Raw genomic sequence first — 18,167 nt, 5'->3', positions numbered from 1 at the left:
TAAGGTTAGAAGGGTGGGAGATTCAAGGGCTTTTCAAAGAACCTAGATCCTATAAGATGATAAAAGAGACAAATTTCAGAGATATTACTATGTGAATCACCTTCATGGATATAGAAACCTTAGCCATGAACTTATCACATGAATGATAAAAGATTTTCAATATAAACTCAGAAGCTATATCAGAAGTTTGTCATGCATATTTTTTGGCATGATTCAAAACCCAATTTCTTCTTTTTAAATTCTTTTCAAAGGTGAAAACAGTCTTTATTTTCTAATAGGATAAAGATGTAAAATATGATGGATTCTAGAGTGACCTTTATTTTCTTCTAATAACTTTCAATTTCTTAAACTGTGGCTTCCTGTTTAAGTCTATTCAAAGATGCATTATTTTTGGAGTTCTTTCCCAGGAAATAACAGAAATAGTTTTTCCCATAAGGGATAGTTTTAGATTTTGAATAATTTTTTCCTCATGACAGCTTAGGATTTTTAGACTTTACTATTAAAAAAAATAAAACATTTTTTCGGTAATCAATAAACTATTTCATTAGTCAAGAAGACCTGAAATTACTGTTTTAATAATTTTTAGCACAACACAGATCTATGAAAGATGTTTACAAAGGACTTAGAAGATTTAAAAACTGTGCTATGAGAGCTATTCTTTTCCTACTATTTAATTTTCTTCTTGAAAAAGTCTAATTTTTCTTCCTATCTAAATTTAGAACATTGAGATCTTAAAACTATTAGAATAAAGGTTACGGGAATCAGTTATTCAGTCAAGAACTGCTAGATTATACATAAATTTAACGCTCCTAACAACTTTTCTGGCAGGGTTTTATTATTCTCTTCTATAGATGAAGAAACTAAGGTTCAGGGAGGTTTAATAAATGGCCCGTAAACAAATCTAAAAGTAGTGTATGAAGCCTATCTCCAAATCCTGGTAAACTTTCAGGTGCCACAATGATTATTACCAAGATTTATTCCATTATTTGTAAAGAGCTGAGCAATAAGAAATTGGCAGAATTAAATAATTGGGTGTGGAGAGATATGGAAAATCAGTATCTTCTCAGTTAAAGTATGTATAAATTCTGTTAACTTCTTTATTTTTCAAAAGCAGTATTTTACTTTTATAAAATAGTACTGATTTGAAAATCATACTTTCAAATAATCTACAAAATTTTTGTTTCCTTCAGGTTCTATTTTATCATTCACTAATGAAGAAGTGAGAATTGGACCAGAGAATGGCAAATACTCATGTCACTCCATCTGATGGATACTGTCTTGCTGAATGGGTGCAGTACTATGGTAATGAAAAACTGCAATGCAATAGTTAATAAATCATTATTTAATTTAATTAAAATTTTGAGTATATTGAATAACTACTCTGAACTATATTTACTAAATTGCATGTGAACTAGCTTTAATTAAATTTAATTAAAACTTTTTTGTGGGAATTATAGTTAATTACAGAGGTTTTTTAAAAAATTAACAAATGAATTAAAGACTTTAAATTATCCCCTACAAGTGAGTATAATTAATTTTTAAAATAGTAATACTAAAATGTTGTAAGCCAGAATCAAATGTAAAGAAGGAAAAGCACGATGGTCTAAAATTGTATTCAATTTTTAAAAAATAGAATTAACATATAAATTGAAGTTATTTTGGAGGGCTAGCAACTTTATAAATGTAGAATGAGCTATTCAATGTACTTGAAATTTTAATCTTAATATGAAATTTTTATCACAGGGAAATAAATAGAAAACTGATACAGGACAGAATAGGAATTTTCTCCAATAAGACTAAGGCTATAATATAAATTTAGTTTTAAATGTAGTTTTTTTTACAGTTTGAAGTCTGATTTCTGTGCCAATGGAACATCAGCAAATATTCTGCAGTCTTTTAATAATCATCTAAGAAGGGCTTTCTTCTTTTAAAAAAAAAGGTTATATTGTTTTCACTTATAAACTTTCTTATATCGGGTTGTCATTGGCATTTATTCAACACTTTGCATTGGACTGGATGCTCTAAGATTGCAAATGATTTATTTGAATTAAAAAAGATTATACTGTTTACCAAGCTTGGTGGTAGGATTTTGAGGGTAAGACTAAGTCACATCACCTGATGATTCAGCATTTTAACACCACAAAAAGTATGAATATTACTAGTTACATACATAGAGCAACTAAATAGTCCTGAGTTTTTTTGGAGCCAATTTTCTGCATTTAGATTCAGTAATCCTCTGAAAGCAGAAAGTAAGTTGGTGTTTGGGAGCTTCTGATAATAATAATAAAAAAAAAATATTTTAAGTACCATTTCATATTTTATACATGCTTTTGCATTACCATATTTAATTTCATCCTTACAGTAATACTGTAAGTAGGTAAATTTATCCCCAGAAAATTGCTAGTTAGAATTGCTAGACAACAAAACAGAAAAGAAACTAGTAATTTAAATGAGGTCTGCAAATGGCAGAGTCGGGCATTAAGGTATATTAATTGGGGAGTTCAAACTTTTTTTTTTTTGCTTGAAATATTCAGTATTAAAGGACAACAATTAATATAATAAACGAAGCGATTCATGAATTGAACATCATCCAATCTGGCAAGTAGAAAGGTGATTTGAGAAGCTGTATAATAAGGAAGGCTTTTTTAGGCAGAAACTAGGTTGAACAAGAAAGTTATTAGCAAAAGAAAAGAAAAGAAAGGTTGTTCCTTAGGGGAAGGTGGAGGTCTCATCAGGCAGATTACTTTAGCTTCCTTTGGCAGGAGAGTGGGAGCCTTGGGTCCATGTGACAGATCACCACACTGGTACTGACCAGAAAATTGCAGACGAAGATTACAGTCTTAAGGAAGGTTGAAACTGCAATTACGTCGGGTATTAAGTCTAGGTTTGGTATTGTGGGCACAAGTGAATCTATTTTGGGTCTGTGGTTTTTCTCTTTAACACCAAATAACTGTTAACTGTTATTTCTTGGGGGAGTGGGTGGGTGGGATAATTTATTAATTCACCTCTTTACTGATCTGATTGAACTGAAAACAGTTGTATCCACAACAAGGGAAATGCAAAAGATGGGGAAAATGTCCTTTCATTCCAAACTGGGAAATATTTATTTCTGCTTAAGGAGTGAGACTAGATTGGTATGTAAGCCATCAGGAATTATTAACCTTCCCTTTATCAGGCATTGCAATTCAGTTTACTGTCTGCCCCTCACACTGGACAATAAAGTCCCTGGAATTTAGTGGCTATGTTGAACTAAAACTTTTTGTTGAGCATGAAACTCTTGGAAATTTGAAAACAATATGAAACTTTGACTTTTTATCATTTTTTATATTAAAAAATCTAGATATTTTGCCAGAACAAATCAATTATCAGCTGCACGACACTGATTTTCAAGAATCGCCTTATTGCCAGTATTCTACTGTCCAGTTTCCTGAGGCTCTACAGTCCTCATCTTTACAAAGTCATTTCAACGCTTATAGCTTGGATACACAGTTCAATGGTGGAGAGTGTCAACTTGGTCCCTGTGAATTAAATAAATCCACGTATGTGGTTGCCCGCAATGCTGAAGATGGATATCCTGGAACAAAAAGGTCCAGACTACCTCATTCCTCTATGCGAATTAAAGGACAGGAAGAACTCTGTGTAGTTTGTGGAGATAAAGCATCAGGATATCATTACAATGCGCTTACTTGTGAAGGTTGTAAAGGTAAGGATAAAGTTAAAACAAAAATGTTCACTGAAGAGTCAAGAAATTTGAGGCATGTACTCTTATTTTTTACACTGTGAAAAAGAAAAGCAGCTAAAGTCACTGGCATGCTTAAAGGTGACCAATCTACAGGGTCAAAGACATGAAAATGAAATGTAATGAAGTTTTGGTTTTCATTTTTGAAGAAAACTTACATTTAAATATAAAATTCAATATGTTCATATGGCAGGTTTCCATGTTCCTAGATGAATTTGATATTGGAATAGAAAACGACTTTTAAAAAGATCTGAAAGTTAACTATTACATCTTTTCATGTGGTTGACATAATTCGAGCATAAGGAGAGAATTTGAATTAAAAGACTTCTAAGATTCTGTCTTCTTTTGGTGGGGGATTTGTTTTGAATACAAATAGGAGGTCTGCAAGTGAAGATCATCACTGACAATGGCATTTTCAAAGAGCGAAATAGGCCTTGATGACGTTTTGAGCTTTTGAAACACTTCTGCGTTGCTTTTATTCACAAACGCAATGTTGAGACAGAACTTGGAAATGATTAAGCCAAATACAGCACTAGGTAAACACGTCTGTTAGAAGTTCTGGGTGAAGTTTTACTGTCAGAATCTCAACTCATCCCTCACAAAGGAGGGCCAAGTGAAGACCAAGGGAAATAGAGTATCAGCTTTATGAACAGAAAGCTGGGCCAGTATTTTCTTAGTCTTAAAATGCAGGGTCTCACTGTTAAAACTAGGTTGAAGAATGAGGCATAATTCTGGAAACCTAAGCTAAGCTTTATACTCACTTTGTTTAATCTAAGTAATGAAACTCCCACTTTCAAGTGTGTCTACAGAAAAAGAATGTTTGTCAGGCCTCTAAGAGGGGCATTGACTAAGCTTATCAACTTCACTGCTTGGAATGAAATAAGAGGAAGATAGCAAGAATTATCTCATAGGAATGGAAAATGAAAGAGAAAATGGGAAAAGGGACTGCTATGCATGGATTTAGGAAGTGAAAGAGGAAATGTAGAACCCCTACCTCTCCAGTGTACACACACATATGGCCCATTGGACATCTCAGATCAAATAAACTAGTCATACTTTCTCATCTGGGGAAGTGCTAAAAAAGGGAGAAAGACAAAGGAGTTAGTTTGGAAGGATATCTATTTCTTTATGGATTGAGGCAGAAATGTGAGAAGAGGAAAAGAAAGGTTTAACTTACACTTTATTTTACATAAACACACATTCTTTGAAGAGAACCTTGAGAGATGCTTCATGGAAACTTAATATTCTGTGTAACATAGTTTTAAATATGCTTTTAAGTGATATGTTATAACCGTAATAAAATAGAGAATTGTCTTAATGCGATGGAGCTATTTAGCTTAATTTCCAGATGTGGTTATTGAAAGGCATAACCTTGAAATAGAACATATCAAACAGAAGAGGACTAAAATAATTATCCAGAAAAATGTATATTAAACTAAATCTTATCGAGGGGAAAAAACATTGAAATAATATAACTTGAAATAATTTAATTTAATTTAATAATATAACTTGAAATAAAATAATTTAATTTAATAATAATAAGTTAACTTGAAATAATTTAATTTACTTAGCTCTATTTGAAAGTATATATTAATAAAAACAAGTGACTAAAAATATCTAATAGTAAATTAAACATTTTTTTTATCAGGTTTTTTTCGACGTAGCATCACCAAAAATGCAGTATATAGTTGCAAGAATGGTGGTCACTGTGAAATGGACATGTATATGCGTAGAAAATGTCAAGAGTGCAGACTGAAAAAGTGTAAGGCAGTAGGAATGTTGGCAGAATGTAAGTGGCATTGTGTGTGTGTGTGTGTGTGTGTGTGTGTGTTTTTGGGGGAGATTTTAGTTTTTCTTACCTTACTGAGAACTTAATATACTCTTCAGGTTGTCATTTTGAAGTCATATTTGTCTGAATTTAAGCTATTTCTCTGGCAACTGTTAAATTAGGATAGTCAGTTACCAATCTAGGTAATTATTTCCATAAACTCTGTTCTATACTATATTGCTCTAATTTTGATAATAATCGTGTTTTCTTCTTAATCGGAAATTCTTATATTTTTATATAAGAGCAGAATTTTAAATGACTAGTTCCCCTTCTTCAGTCTTGTATCTTTAGAAGCTTACATGTTATCTGGGTATGCAAAGCTTACTAAGAATTAACACACATAGGTGTAAAAACCCAACTCAATGGGAATATCTAAGTTTTTTGAGTTCTTTCTGTTTATTGTGTTTTTAGCTTAATAAATTACATGATATCATTTGATTCGCAAGTAATGGTACTAAGATTTCAGCGTTGTTTCCTCAATTCCTCTTATTCCCCAGGGCTCAAAATTTTATGATAACTTTGGAATTCATTTTTCTTTATTAGAGTACTATTAATGTGTTCTTTTTGTATCTAATCTAGACTCGTGCATACTCTTCTCTTGCACTTATACTATTATGTTAGTTTCATGGCCATTTCTCCAGTATTTCTTTTTAGTTCAATCTGCCTTTAACTTCATAATAATCATCTTCAATTTGTATTAAATTATACTCATTCAATAAACACCAATGCAATATCCTGTTTATATTATACTCCTAATTATAATGAAATCCAAACTCTTTAGTCAAAGTTCTTCACCAAATGGATTCCTATTACTTAAAGTTTCAGGGTTGGAGTAGATCTTAGGGTTATCCGGTTCAACCAGACCGATTCCTTTACACGATCCCTATCTTAGTCTGCTAAGGCTGCCATAATAAAATACCATCATCTTGTCTTATAAGAGAAAAATGGACTCAGCCCATTAAAAAAAACTCACAAGATATTCTCTTGGCCAATCAAGGGTGAAAGCCCAAAGATAAAGTAGTTCAACTGCTGTATCAGTTGATAATCCATGTTGCTTCCAAGATATAATTAATATGGAAATTCCTCTAGTATAAAAAGGTCTAAATTTATAATTTAGAGATGCAAAATTAATATTTAATTTACGTCTAGGCTGACTATGTACTTTTAAGCAGACAGGTATTGTGCAAGAAAAAGGAGAAAGTAATGCAGTAAATTTAATTGCTGTGCCATGCTTGCCAAAGAAGGCTCTTTGTAAAAAGTCTATGATCACACATGTGTATAAGACAATTTTCATCAAATTCTATAATGTTCTTTGCCTCACCTAAAACATTTTATATGAATGTTGTAATATCATAGGTTTGCTCACAGAAATCCAATGCAAATCAAAGAGACTTCGAAAGAACTTCAAGCAGAAGAATAGCTTTCACTCTAACATCAAAGTGGAAGAGGAAGGAGTAGATAACAAGCTCGTATCATCCACCACTAGATCTGGAAAAGTGGTAAGACTTCTTACAAGATTTCTTGTTTCTTTAATTGAGATCTCGTTTAATAAGTGTGCATTATAGTGTTCATTCTATATTTCCTTACAGACTCAGGAGAGCGTGGAGCTAACTCGAGATGAACATTGGCTCATTAACAACATTGTGGCTGCTCATCAGAAATATAAAATTCCTTTAGAAGAAACAAAGAAATTTGTATGTGTACATTATTGGCAAGAAATAATTTGTAATTAATTATGTTAGAAAATAAGAGCATAAACACAAAAGTTTAAAATTTAAAGTTATTTGAAAAAAATAAAAATTTTATTAGTCTTATTTCTTTTTGTTGACTAGCTGCAAGAATATGCAAATCCTGAACTGAGCTTTTTGCGACTCTCAGAGACAGTAGTCCTACACATAAAGGGGTTAATGGATTTTACCAAGGGACTCCCAGGTAATCACTTTACCTTTAGAAAAAAATTTAACAATTTTTAAAAAGTTCCTTGTTTTAAAAGAAGAGGACATTTTAGGAATACAGAAACCTCTACTTTCCCACCCAAACTGCTTCTAAATGCAAAAATATGTTTATTTTATCTGCTTTAATCAATCAGGTGGGTAAAAGTACAAATATTTAAAAATATTATTCAAGTGAGTTAAAAGACTTACATTTAAGATAATCCATATGATTGATTGTATATTTTATTTTTACTTTTTGGAAATAAGTTATTTTTGTTTTTTAGATGAAACATGAAAAAAACAAAATTCCCTATACAATATGAAAAAAATCAAGCCACTGTTGCCTAAAATTTAGCTATCTATTCACTGTAAAAATACATTCTTCAAGGCTAACCTATGTTCAATTTGCTCTTGCCATAGGAAAGTATTATTATCCAGTTCTGATGCAAGTGTCTCAAAATATTGCCACAAGGAATCCATTATGTGATCTTTTCTTAAAGGTTTTGAAAATCTGACCAGCGAGGATAAGACTGCGTTACGGAAGGGATCAAAAACTGAAGTGATGTTCCTTCATGCAGCCCAACTTTACAGTCAGAAGGAATGGTTTTCATCAGCTTCTGAAAGTAAAAAAGGCCAATTAACTCAATCTTAATGTTAATAATTATTATTAAGTTTAGCAAAAAATTATATAACATTGAGCTACTTTTTCTTATATCTTAATTTTACTAGTTAAAATTAAGGAATTTTAGTAGGAATAAGTACTTTATAATAGCTGTTTACAGTTTTCCAACTCATTGGTCTAGCTTTTGCTTTTCTTGTAAAGAAAGCCATTCTTTATTATATAGCATCACAGAAAACAGATCTTTGGAGGGTCTTCTATAATCTTTACATAAAATGTAAACATAAAATGTGAACTACTGATTTAGCTTCATGTTTCAGTAATAAAAATTATAAAGCTACCTTTTATTGGGAATGTTTCCTGACTAACAGAGATTAGAGAGATTGTATTTATTATCTGTGTAAAGACTAAAAAAATGAGAATTTATATTTTTCCCTTTAATTAGGTACTATGAGAATATTAAATCATTCAGATCATGCACTGAATTGTCACAATCAAAGTGGTGATGGAAGTGTTATTTATTCTATGGAAACATTTTGCAATGAAGACTGTCCTACTATGCTGACTGGTAACATACCATATCTACAAAATATTAGAAAAAATTGGTCAGATATAATGTTTAATTTTCTTATACTTCTTTGAGAAAAATGATAATGACGATATATTTGATTCTGCACTATGTTCTGATAAAAATACATTTGATATTAATTTTTTAGGTATTTATGAAGAATTTATTAGCACACTGTTTTACTTCTACAGAAGAATGAGTGAGCTCAATATTAATACTACTGAATATGCTCTGCTAGCAGCAACAACCGTGTTTTTTTCAGGTATAAACCATTTAGCAGTACAAATTTGGATTAAGTTTGGCATAGAAATCATGAACTTTGTGGTTATTAGATTATTCACTGATGCCAAATGTACTAATTTTGTACTAATTTTGTTTCATCAAAATTGCCTTCTCTATAAGAGCATTCCCTTCAGCTTACATACATGCTGTAATTTCTTGCCTTCTCAACTTCATATCCCCTTTTCAGCTATTCTCTCATTTCTCTGTTCAACATTACAGAAAAAAATAATTTTTTAGATTTGTCTTCACTCCTGCCTCCATTTCTATTTCTCTTCTTATTCACTCCTGAACCTAATAATTCAGATTTTGTCCCCTCCTTTCCATTCCGCCATCATTCGTCAAGATCTTCAATAATTTGGCATTGCTGATTCCAGTGGTCAATTTTTAGTCCTCATCTTACTTGACCAATCAGCTACATTTGACAAGAGTAGGTTGCTCCCTCTCTCTTAGAACATTTCATCATTGGCTTCAGTTAATCATTTCCTCCTTGATATGTTGTTTTCCCCCACTTGATTGCTAGGGCATCACACTCTATTTTCCTCCTCAGCACCTGTTCTTTCTGTCTCCTTTGTTAATTCCTCAACTTTCACACTGATAAATGTTAAGAGTGTCCTAGGGCTCAGTTCTCTTTCTTCTATATTCACTTCCTTTGAAATTTCATTCTATCTTATGGATTTAAATGCCATCTATATGCTGATAACTCCCAAATTTATAACCAACTTGGACCGCTCCCCTAAACTCCATTAAATAGCCTATTTAAGATTTCAGGTTTGGATGTCTGGTAAGCATATCAAATCTAACGTGTCCAAAGAAAGGTAAACTCTTGACCTCCCCTCTGATCTTCCTATATTCTACCTCAACTCAACTTAGTGGCATCTGCATCCTTCAAGTTGCACAAGCCAAAATTTTTGATGTCATCTCTCAGTTTCTTTTTCTTGTACCCATATCAAAGAAGCAACAAGTCCTGTTGGCTCTAGCCTCAAAGATATCCAGAACTCAACAACTTCTTACTGTCTGCTTCCCTGCCACCCTAATCAAAACTATTTCCTAACTCGCCTTCCTGTTTCTGTCCTTGCATCCCTAGTCTATTCCTTCGTTACACAGTAGCCAGAGTGATTCTTTGAAAACGTTAAGCCAGATAATGTCATTCTTCTGCTCATAATCTTTTAATGACTTCCTATTTTACACAGATTCAAGCCAAAGATTTTTCCATCATTGCCCATTACTATCCCTTTTGCTTATGCCACCACAGCCACCCTGCTCTTGATGCATATGATTCCTTGAAAATTTCAAGCAGGCTCCTGTCACAGGTTCTATTACACGTGTACTTGACAAATTTTCTGCTTGGAAAGCTCTTTTTCTAGAAACTACATGGCTCTCTTCTTTACCATCTTGAATCTCTGCTAAATATCATTTATTTCTGATTAACCTTTAAAAAATAGCTACTGCCCCTCCACTCTAAATTCTTATCCCCTTCCCTATTTATTTTTCTCTATAATGCTTCTCATTGTCATATTATATTTTTATTTTTTAAAATGTGTATATGTCTCTTTCCTCCCCTACTCTTCCCAGACCCAGAGAATAAACTCCATGAGGGCAGGAAATTTTGTGTTATGTTTACTGCTGTCTCTCTCCAGTATAATGAGAGGATGGAAATATATCAAGAAATACTCTTCATAGAGCATTATAAAGATTAAATAGGATATTGTATAGATGCAAGTTACTTAGCATAACATCTGGCATATATTAAGGATTCAGTAAACATTTGCTATTTTTATTATTTAAAAACTGTATTGTTTTAAATTTATTCATTATCTTCTAACATTTTCCAGTAATCATTAAGATATATCTGATAATGTTTTTCAGATCGTCCATGCCTTAAAAATAAGCAACATGTGGAAAACTTACAAGAACCAATTTTACAAATTTTGTACAAATATTCAAAAATTTATCATCCAGAAGACCTACAGCATTTTGCTCGTCTCATAGGGCGGCTCACTGAACTGAGGACACTGAGTCACAACCACTCAGAAATACTTAGCGTTTCGAAAACAAAGAACCCCAAATTGTCTAGTTCACTCTCTGAGAAATGGAATTTGTATTCAAATTGCTGAAATTTTACAATGTTGTGGTTTGTCTTAAAATTCCTAAATCTAGATTGTTTATCATCATAGGATGAGTGATTTGAAAAACATGAATGGCATTGCTGTGTTACCAATATATCACCATAAAACATACATCAACAGGGCTCATCAAATTTTATGGACTATAGATAACCACTAGAGGGACATCTAGGATTCTTTTTAAGATTCAACCCAAATGAAGTAACCGTTATTGTTACTGCATGTGGTTCCTTCAAAGGGAACAATGCTAAGGAGAGTTCTTACCCGAAGAAACTCATTTCATTTAGTAGAAAATTGAATAAATATGTATAGATTTACTATACACATGAAAAAAGCTATCTAGTGAAAACAATGTAATTAGAATAAAGGCAGTTTGTGAATCTTATTAATAAAGGCCAGATGGATAAGAAACTAACATTTTAAACCTATTCCTGTTACAGTATTTTATGAATTAAAGAGGAACAAACATATTCCTGTTATGGCATTTTATGAATTAAAGAGGAACAAAGCTTTGCATGTTATGGCATTTTATGAATTAAAGAGGAACAAAGCTTTGCTCAATTTTATCTTTTCTTAGCGTCTTTAACGAAGTTCTTAAATCTTGCCACAAATATTTTCATTCTTGTAAGAACAGAATGACTATACATCAAAAATAAATTTCATGTGAAATACATGAAAGTGAGAAATTCTATGGTGGCACTATTGTTTTGAAAGTAAATAAAATATTGTGAATTAAGTTCATTTAATATTAGGAGTAGCATTTTGGTTTTTGATAAAGAAAAAAAGACCATAATCCAATTTTTCACCGTTGTAAAACAAAACAAAAAGCAGCATATTGAATTTATATCCTCAGCTTGAAAAGATCTTAATTAAATGTATCAATTTTTGCCTCCAGGGGGTATCTTGTGCATATTCTTGGTATCATTTCTTGGAGGGAGTATTTTATTTTTTTTAGGGTATCTAGACTCGGTTTTCTTAAAATGTGAAATGTTCCTTTCCTGCTAAAAAATTTTGTTATTTTAGCAGAAATTACTATGTCTGATAAGATTAAATTTATACAAAACAAAATGGGTTACTTAAAAATATTACTGAAGTCCTTTGGAAAAGCATCGATTATATTATAGTACATGGAGAAAGTTAGAAAACAGTATGTCCAAAACTAAACTCATTGTCTCACTTCTCAAATGTAGGTACTTAGCACAATATTTATGGTGTCTAGTCTCCCGAGCCTGAAACCAGGCAGTCATTTTAGACTTTTCTCTCTTTTGCTGCTTACTATTAAAAAGCTGTCAAATCCTACTAATTTTATTTCCTAAATATCTTTTATAATTGATATCGCTTTTTTATCTCCACGGTCGCTGTCATAGCTCAGGTACTTATACTTTACTCAGGCTATTAAAACTGTCTCCCCAGCTCCAGTCTCATGAGCCTAAATCATTTTCACACTACAGATTTTTTTCCCGAACTTGATTGTGCCTCCCATTCTGCTCTAAACTCTTAAAGATTCCAACATCCATAAGAGTTACAATCCAAAAGCCTTTGTAAGGCCTTCATATCTTCTCTCTTAACTCTCCAGTACTCATCTCTTGTCATTTTTTCACTTCGTCCTCACAACCTACACCACACTTCTCGGACCCACTCACTCTTGTACGACTCTCACAATTCCAGCGCCTTTGCCTACCTTTCCTCTGCCGGGAATACTCTTTTCCCCCATTCACTCTCTGGCCAACTCTCTATTCACCCTTCTGTTCTCAACTGAAGCAGTAACAGAAGCGCAACACACGCTAAATAAAGCCGATTCTGCCCTCAAGCTACCATAACCGTCATTTTCCCTGCGTCTTAATGACTCTCTAAAAATTACCCATTTTAAATGACTACACGCCTGGCTCTAACTGTTCGCCCATCTGTTTCCTTAAGACTGTGAACTCTTGGAGGACAGAAATGGGTTTTTCACACTCAGCTCCAACCTATCATAGCACCTGAGGGTCTTCCTTGCATTCTTTGACAACAGCAGAAGCTTAAAGAACTCAACTTTAAGGAGTAACGGAATCCAGGAAAGACTTGTTACTAACCGGAAGGGAAGTCTCGCGAGATGTGGGTCTCGGGAGCTCGGCACGTGGGCTCAACTGACGGTTATTGACCGTTATTTAGCCGTTAGGCGGCCGCGCGCACTGCTACTCCGCACTGGCTCCAGAGGTGGAGCGGTGTCGCGCCTTTCCCGAGGTTCGGAGGCCGAAGCTCTAGTTGGTTCTTTCTGCTGCCTTATAAACAGCAGGTGGCGGTCCACGAGGACCTTATAGATGAGGGCGGGTGTACCGAGTTCCTTTGTGAGGACGGAACCCCGAACCCGGTGATGTTTTGATACTGCGTCACCGTTCCTCAGGCAGCCGATCCTCGGTGCCTTCTCGGTGGTCCTCGTAAAACCCCACACAGCTCCTCCCTCGAGGCGATGCTGTTTTACCGGGCTGGTGAACGAGGGAACAGGCTTTCTTTTCAGGAGGTCGCAGTGATGCCTTGTTCGCGTTTCTGAGAGATCTGTGTCGCCAGCGTGGCCATTGGTGGTGGGGGGAGGGTGGGAACAAATAGATAAATAGGGGTGTTTCTGGTTGGACCACCTCAGCAACAAGCAATGGTTCCATACATTCCTTTAGGCCACTGGGTATACAAACATCACCTTTTAAATTAAGAAAAATAGTGTATTGATGAAACAATGTAAAACACTTTTTTTTGCCCCTTTGGGTCAATAGGCCATCAGAACTGGAAGAGAAAATGGACATGCAGAAGCCCTTATCATTGTACATGCCACCAAGATTAAGTAGCAGCCAAGTGTCTGCAGTGAAACCTCAGACCTTGGGAGGAGATTCTAATTTCAACAAGGTGAATTTGTGTATGAATCTTGATTTGACTATTCTTTACGTAAATGAGGCAAAGGGTCCTTTTTTACTCGCGATGTTTTATAAATATTTCTTTTCAGTAAGTATGGTCTGATTTACCCAAGAATTTTGATTAGCGTTGCTTCAAATGAATAATGAGCATACTTTATGTATGTGGGCATCATTCATTTAAAGAAATCATCATTGTGGCTTTAGAACTCTGCATATGTAATGGTTGTTTTAATTCTTCCTCAAGTGATTTGTGGCAACGTATAAGACATATACAATGAAATTCTAAAATATAAATTAAAATATTAGGATCAAGGAAAATTAAGAAAATTGGGACTAATATGTTAACATTCTGGTAAAAATTAACGTGTGACAGCTTAAAATTTGTCTCTGAGCTTCCTAGTCGACAGGATAAAAAGGGAAATTCACTTATAAGAGTTTTTACCGGAAAGAAGGAATTATACCAAGTTTCTCAGGGAAAACAGCCTTTTCTACTAAATTAAAAAAGTTTTTCAGATTCAAGTTTATATTGGAGATAGAATGAAGCAATAAATATTGAAATTTTGTATGCTGTTGAAAAATTCTTATGTCTCTCCAGCCAAGACTATGACGTTAAAATGTTATTCAGTAAAGATTATTTTTAATTCTATTATGGGAACGATCATATGAAATTGAAGAAAACTATTACTCTGTGCTACTAATTAAAATTATTAATGTTATTCTTGAATACTTACAAAGCATGTACTGCATTATGTATAGTTTAGCTTCATCTTATATGTGAAAACACCTAATAAATTTTTTTTGCTTTGTTTACATGGAAAAAGCATTTGATATTTTAAACACTATATAGACAGTAAAAGATTTACAGTTATAGTCACTTCTTTAAGCAGATCTATATTACATATGTAATTACATATTTTACTGCATGTTATCAGGGTGTTATGGGACAGTATGTTTAAGAATTTCTTTGTGTTTCTAGAGTTTCAGCCAATGTATTGAAGATGATTTTAGTTTTCCATTTGCAATGACTAATCTCTCCAAAGATGAGAAAAACATTGATTCAGGTAGGAGACTGTAAAAGCAATATCTTACCTTACGTGGAAGCATTTTTAAAATACACATTGCTAGATATTGAAAATACACATTGATAGATATTGAAAATATAAGTATTATATTGGTAGCTCTGATGTTAAAGCTAGATGTAATAATATAATAAATAAGATGTTGGCATTTTAATACCACTTGTCTTTTACTCTTGCAGATCCTGCTTTACAAAAAGTTAACATTTTGCCCATGCTTGAACAGGTCAGTTAAATATAGTTTATAGATATAATCTGTTCAGGTATTGAATTGCTTGCTTTAAAAAGAAATTCTTTAGTTGTTGGATTACTCGTTTTCAGTATTTATTTTTTACTGTTTGGAAACTCTCATTAGAAATATTTTCTTACAGGAAATAATTTATTCATTTTTTAGGTTGATAGTTCTGACAGTTGTCACTCCCAGGAAGGACTAAAAGAATCTGATTTTGAGGTCAGAAAATTTCCTGTTTATATGAAATTCCGTTTATTTAGAGTATCATTTTTTATTATTTTTTATTTATTATGTATATATATTTTTTGAACTTCAGAAAGATTAACATTTGGTTAATATTTTAAAATATATCTGTTAAAACCTTTTATCCTTTTGTTTTTCTTTTAAAATTGCTGAAACACTAGGCTTCTGTTTTCTCCTGGGTTATAAAAGCATCCATTCTTTAGGGGCAATTTAATTTCAAACCATAGAAATCAAGTATAGAAGTAGTAAGATGGATACAATATGTGAAAAGACTGAGAATCAAGCCAATACTTTATAAACAATCTTTTTAATAATAGGTACAATTATTTACTGGCTGGTTTACTGTCTAAGGAATTTGTAGGGCATGCTATACTTTTGATTTTAATTATGAAAAATGTTCTTACTAATAGCACATAAATGTCTTTAAAATGAAGAGAAATTCCATGGCCTGATAAAGTGCTACATATTTGTTACTGTGGTTATAGTATCATAGAATTTAAAAGTATGGAATTTATTTATATATTTTGATAAAAAGCTATCAGGAAGCAGAAATCAGTGTGATTTAAAAAACATAAACTGGCATTTACCTTTTAATGTGGAAATGGATAATGCAGGAAATTCAAATAAAATCCAAATAAAACCTCAAGTAAATGAAAGTTAGATTTTGTATTTACTATTATTTTTCTTGTCATTATATTTTAAACTTCATGTACTTCAGTTAATCCTTAAATCGCATATATAACCAAAATGTTTTAAGACCATTGTTAAAATTTATAAATTTCTTATAGAGTGATTTATTTTAGCTTTTGACCAGCCAGAGTCTCTCACTGACTAAAATATTTTGAAATGATTTTATTCGCAAGGTATAACTTAGTCAAATGACCAGTAACTTTAGTGAAGTAACTAGTACTGCCTTAATAGTTTAAAAAAGTTAATGTAGCTTTCAGTTTGCTGTTAGGGCATAAATTGAGGAGAGATTTGGTCTCAAGTCTTAAGATACTATTACTCATAGATATTTTCAATAAGCAGATATAGTTCGGTTATACTAAAATTTCGAACAATTAATGATCTTTGAAAACCTATTTTAATAGAATTCAGAGCCAATGAGCAAACTGTATTCAAAACTGTACAAGGAGGCTGAAAAGATCAAGAAGTGGAAAGTGGATGTAGAATCTGAACTGAAGCAGAAAGAAAATAAGTTGCAAGAAAATAGAAAGATAATAGAAGCACAACGGAAAGCCATTCAGGAGCTACAGGTATAAGGGTATTTGGAATTGAAAATGTGATATAGTAAATCTTATAATAGTATTTAAAATAGACTATTCAGGGTAAGTTGTATTTATGTTGTTTCTGTGATACGGGTTTTAATTAAGCACAGTGCTTTTTTGAAGTTTCATTGATATTGCATTTCAACTTTAGGATAAATACAGAGAATAAGTTGCACAAAACAATGAAAATGATTAGAGAAATAATAAATTACTTTAGATAAAGATTGATTTAATGATGCTAATTTATTGAGTTTTATTTTTATTAATTTCTATTGCTGATGACGTTTTGTTGATATAAATGTCTTTTATATTGGAATATGACATTTATGGATAAAACTTTAAATTTGAAACTGTTTAGTTTCAATTTTATGGCATAGTGATAGAAAAATTTTCAGAAAATGCAAGATTGGGTTAGGACAAGGATAAAACATCATTGGATTTCATTAACCAATGTCATAAATAAATAAATAAACAAATAAATATATAAATGTTTAGGGAAGATAATATTGCATAAAAATATTGTCAGAATTTTTTCGTAGATTTAGCAAACTTGATTTATATTGTTGAAAGTGAGACCCATATTCTTATGGGAAATCCATAACTTGTGACAAAAAAGTTCTTTTTGGTGTTCAAAGAATTCTTATAGACTATTGTAGCACATTAGTAAAGAAATATTATTTAATGATTATACTCATGTTTATTTTGCTAAGCAAAATGTGATGAACTGTTCTTCTGTTTTGTAAATTAGTTTGAAAATGAAAGAGTAAGTTTGAAATTAGAAGAAAGAATTCAAGAAAATAAAGATTTAATTAAAGAGTAAGTAATGATTTAATGAATTGCTCTTTCTTGATTTATTAAAATAATTTCCAAAAATTTATTGAGCACTTTCTGTAATAGAATACTAACTTATATGTAGACTTCTGTCTGGGTACTGTGGAAAAATGAAGACATTTTTGTTACATTCTTGGATATGGCAAACTGGTCACTGACTACTAATAACTTCTCAATTTCAAAAATGGTAGGCAGGAGAAATCACTACTTGGTGTGAAAAGGTACCTGATAATCCTATATCTACAACTGCCCATATATTTTGTATACCTTTCTGTTTGTATATTGTTTTTTAGGTGCAGTACTTACAAAATAGGATTCAAACTCAGCTTGGTTCCAAGCTACTTTTCACTCTCAAATTCCTGTTTTGGCCAATGGCCCGCTGATTCTTCCATTTACTTTGGCTTAAAACTTAAGAATCGTCTTTGACTTTTCCTTTTCTTTATTCTAGGCAATAGCTAAACCTTATTTTATACATTTATCACCTCATTCAGATTATATCATGCAGAATTTAATAGAAAAATATAATTGTTTAATTCATC

At 32.3% G+C, this 18,167-nt stretch overlaps 2 protein-coding genes across 3 annotated transcripts in view; both read left to right on the top strand.

The window, feature by feature from the left end:
• Window positions 1–1,238: 1,238 nt before the first annotated feature.
• LOC105297944 (bile acid receptor-like) lies at window positions 1,239–11,084 on the top strand. The gene is made up of 9 exons (XM_011368918.1): window positions 1,239–1,302; window positions 3,341–3,703; window positions 5,388–5,528; window positions 6,924–7,066; window positions 7,157–7,261; window positions 7,400–7,499; window positions 8,002–8,124; window positions 8,837–8,950; window positions 10,837–11,084. The coding sequence occupies exons 1-9, from the start codon at window positions 1,239–1,241 to the stop codon at window positions 11,082–11,084; spliced, it is 1,401 nt and encodes a 466-aa protein (XP_011367220.1).
• A 2,755-nt stretch (window positions 11,085–13,839) lies between these two features.
• Window positions 13,840–18,167, top strand: part of SYCP1 (synaptonemal complex protein 1) — a 70,735-nt gene continuing 66,407 nt past the window's right edge. For both annotated transcript variants that reach the window (XM_011366633.1, XM_011366625.1), the window contains exons 1-6: window positions 13,840–13,970; window positions 14,955–15,039; window positions 15,237–15,280; window positions 15,449–15,505; window positions 16,621–16,785; window positions 17,546–17,613. In XM_011366633.1, the coding sequence (XP_011364935.1) occupies window positions 13,863–13,970; window positions 14,955–15,039; window positions 15,237–15,280; window positions 15,449–15,505; window positions 16,621–16,785; window positions 17,546–17,613 (527 nt within the window). In that variant the 5' untranslated portion in view covers window positions 13,840–13,862. The remainder of the gene's footprint in view (window positions 13,971–14,954; window positions 15,040–15,236; window positions 15,281–15,448; window positions 15,506–16,620; window positions 16,786–17,545; window positions 17,614–18,167) is intronic.

The sequence above is a fragment of the Pteropus vampyrus genome, unplaced genomic scaffold (genome assembly GCF_000151845.1).
Source record: "Pteropus vampyrus isolate Shadow unplaced genomic scaffold, Pvam_2.0 Scaffold6, whole genome shotgun sequence".
NCBI classification, from domain to species: Eukaryota; Metazoa; Chordata; class Mammalia; order Chiroptera; family Pteropodidae; genus Pteropus; species Pteropus vampyrus.
This window is presented reverse-complemented; position numbering and strand designations above follow the sequence as displayed.

Bases quoted from the DNA above. Each gene is read 5' to 3' on its own strand.
- LOC105297944 (XM_011368918.1), top strand. From the start codon at position 1,239: ATGGCAAATACTCATGTCACTCCATCTGATGGATACTGTCTTGCTGAA. The intron at 3,704-5,387 runs GTAAGGATAAAG...TTTTTTTATCAG, and splicing joins TACTTGTGAAGGTTGTAAAG to GTTTTTTTCGACGTAGCATC. The intron at 7,262-7,399 runs GTATGTGTACAT...TTTGTTGACTAG, and splicing joins TAGAAGAAACAAAGAAATTT to CTGCAAGAATATGCAAATCC.